The sequence below is a fragment of the Cariama cristata genome, unplaced genomic scaffold, assembly GCF_000690535.1.
Source record: "Cariama cristata isolate BGI_N322 unplaced genomic scaffold, ASM69053v1 scaffold31802, whole genome shotgun sequence".
NCBI classification, from domain to species: domain Eukaryota; kingdom Metazoa; phylum Chordata; class Aves; order Cariamiformes; family Cariamidae; genus Cariama; species Cariama cristata.
Window position 1 is genome coordinate 335 of NW_009603767.1, and position 1539 is coordinate 1873.

The window sequence follows — 1539 nt, forward strand, 5'->3', positions numbered from 1 at the left end:
AATCCGCTGTCCCGAGGGCTGGGGATGTGTCCCGGCTCGGGAAGTTGTAGGCTGTAGAAGTTGTGCCTCTCCCCCACGTACTGTGCTGTCTAGAGCTTGTTTCCCCCCACACCCTTTTTTGGTGCTTTATTGCTGTTATTGTTATTATCTTAATTTTTCTTCTTCATGATGTGCTGTTAGAAACCACTCCGGGACTATTCCAGCAGTAGGAAGACCGAGGAGTGGAGTGGATGAATATACCGATGAGAGATCCAGTAATCCCTGGGACAAGCATGGCTTATCATCCTTTTTTACCTCACCGGGCACCGGACTTTGCCATGAGCGCTGTGTTGGGACATCAGCCTCCCTTCTTCCCGGCTCTGGCTTTGCCTCCCAACGGGGCAGCCGCCCTCTCCCTTCCCGGGGCTCTGGCTAAGCCCATCATGGATCAGTTAGTGGGGGCTGCAGAGACTGGTATCCCCTTTTCTTCCCTGGGCCACCAGGCAGCAGCTCATCTGAGGCCTTTAAAAACTCTGGAGCCAGAAGAAGAGGTGGAAGATGATCCGAAAGTGCATCTGGAAGCCAAAGAGCTTTGGGAGCAATTCCATAAAAGAGGCACGGAGATGGTGATTACCAAATCGGGAAGGTAGGTCTGGGTCGGGGGTTCGTGCCTTTTTTTTCTTTTTTTTTTTTTTTTTTTTGTTTTGGGGTTTTTTTTCCTTCCCCCCTCTTCTCCCCCACCTCTCAGTCTCTGCACCCCTCCGGGCTGTTCCGGGGCAAGGCTCTTCCACCGGCATCTTTCTCGGTAAAACTCCTTTCACCTGGAATTATGGAAAAGTTTTAGGCAGCTGAAGCCCCGAGCCCATCTCGGGCACCACGCTGCAGGGAAAAGCTCCACCGCGACCCGGCCCTGCTCAGCCTGCGCAGGGGGGGAGAGGGTCCCTTCATGGTTCAGTGGCTTAATGCTTTCTGGAGAAGGCTGGTAGCAGAAAGAAAATAATTTGGGGTTGGAGAAGGAGCCGGCCTGATTTCAGCCTCGCTCCGCGTAGTTTTTCTTCCTTGAGAAAGAGAATGGGGAATAAAGGGGAAAAAAAAAAAATAATCTTTGGAGCGGCGTATGGCTGCTGGCGAGGCAGGAGCTGCAGGAGGGCAGATAGGCTCGGTTTATCAGCTGCCTCTCTCTCTGCTGGGACCTAGGCGTGCGTTTGTGCTGACTAATTCTATCTGGAAAAGCACAAAAAGCTGACAAAATCACCCAGCGGTCCTGCAACCGCTGCTGTAGGGGCAGGGGAGGTTTTGCAGCTCCGCGCTGCCTGTCCCTGTGTTTATGTGCCCTTCACCTGGGAATGAATGAACGTACAGGGCACGTCCACGCTCGGCGTTTCTGCTTTTTATAGGTTTGCCCATTTGAAATCCCTCTTTATATTCGCTACTCATTGACATCTGTGCTCTTTTCCAACTCTACCTATCGCTGTGATGACACGTAGGGAGCAAAGCCCCTTCGCACCCGGGTGTTTTTCTAAGGGACTCTCTTAGAAACCTCCCAAACAATTCGCGTGT

General features: G+C 52.2%; 1 protein-coding gene across 1 annotated transcript; it reads left to right on the top strand.

Annotated features, from left to right (window-relative positions):
- Positions 1-242: 242 nt before the first annotated feature.
- TBX3 (T-box 3) lies at positions 243-629 on the top strand. Its single transcript, XM_009695333.1, has one exon. It carries the CDS (start codon positions 243-245, stop codon positions 627-629), a length of 387 nt encoding a protein of 128 aa, XP_009693635.1.
- Positions 630-1539: the final 910 nt, after the last annotated feature.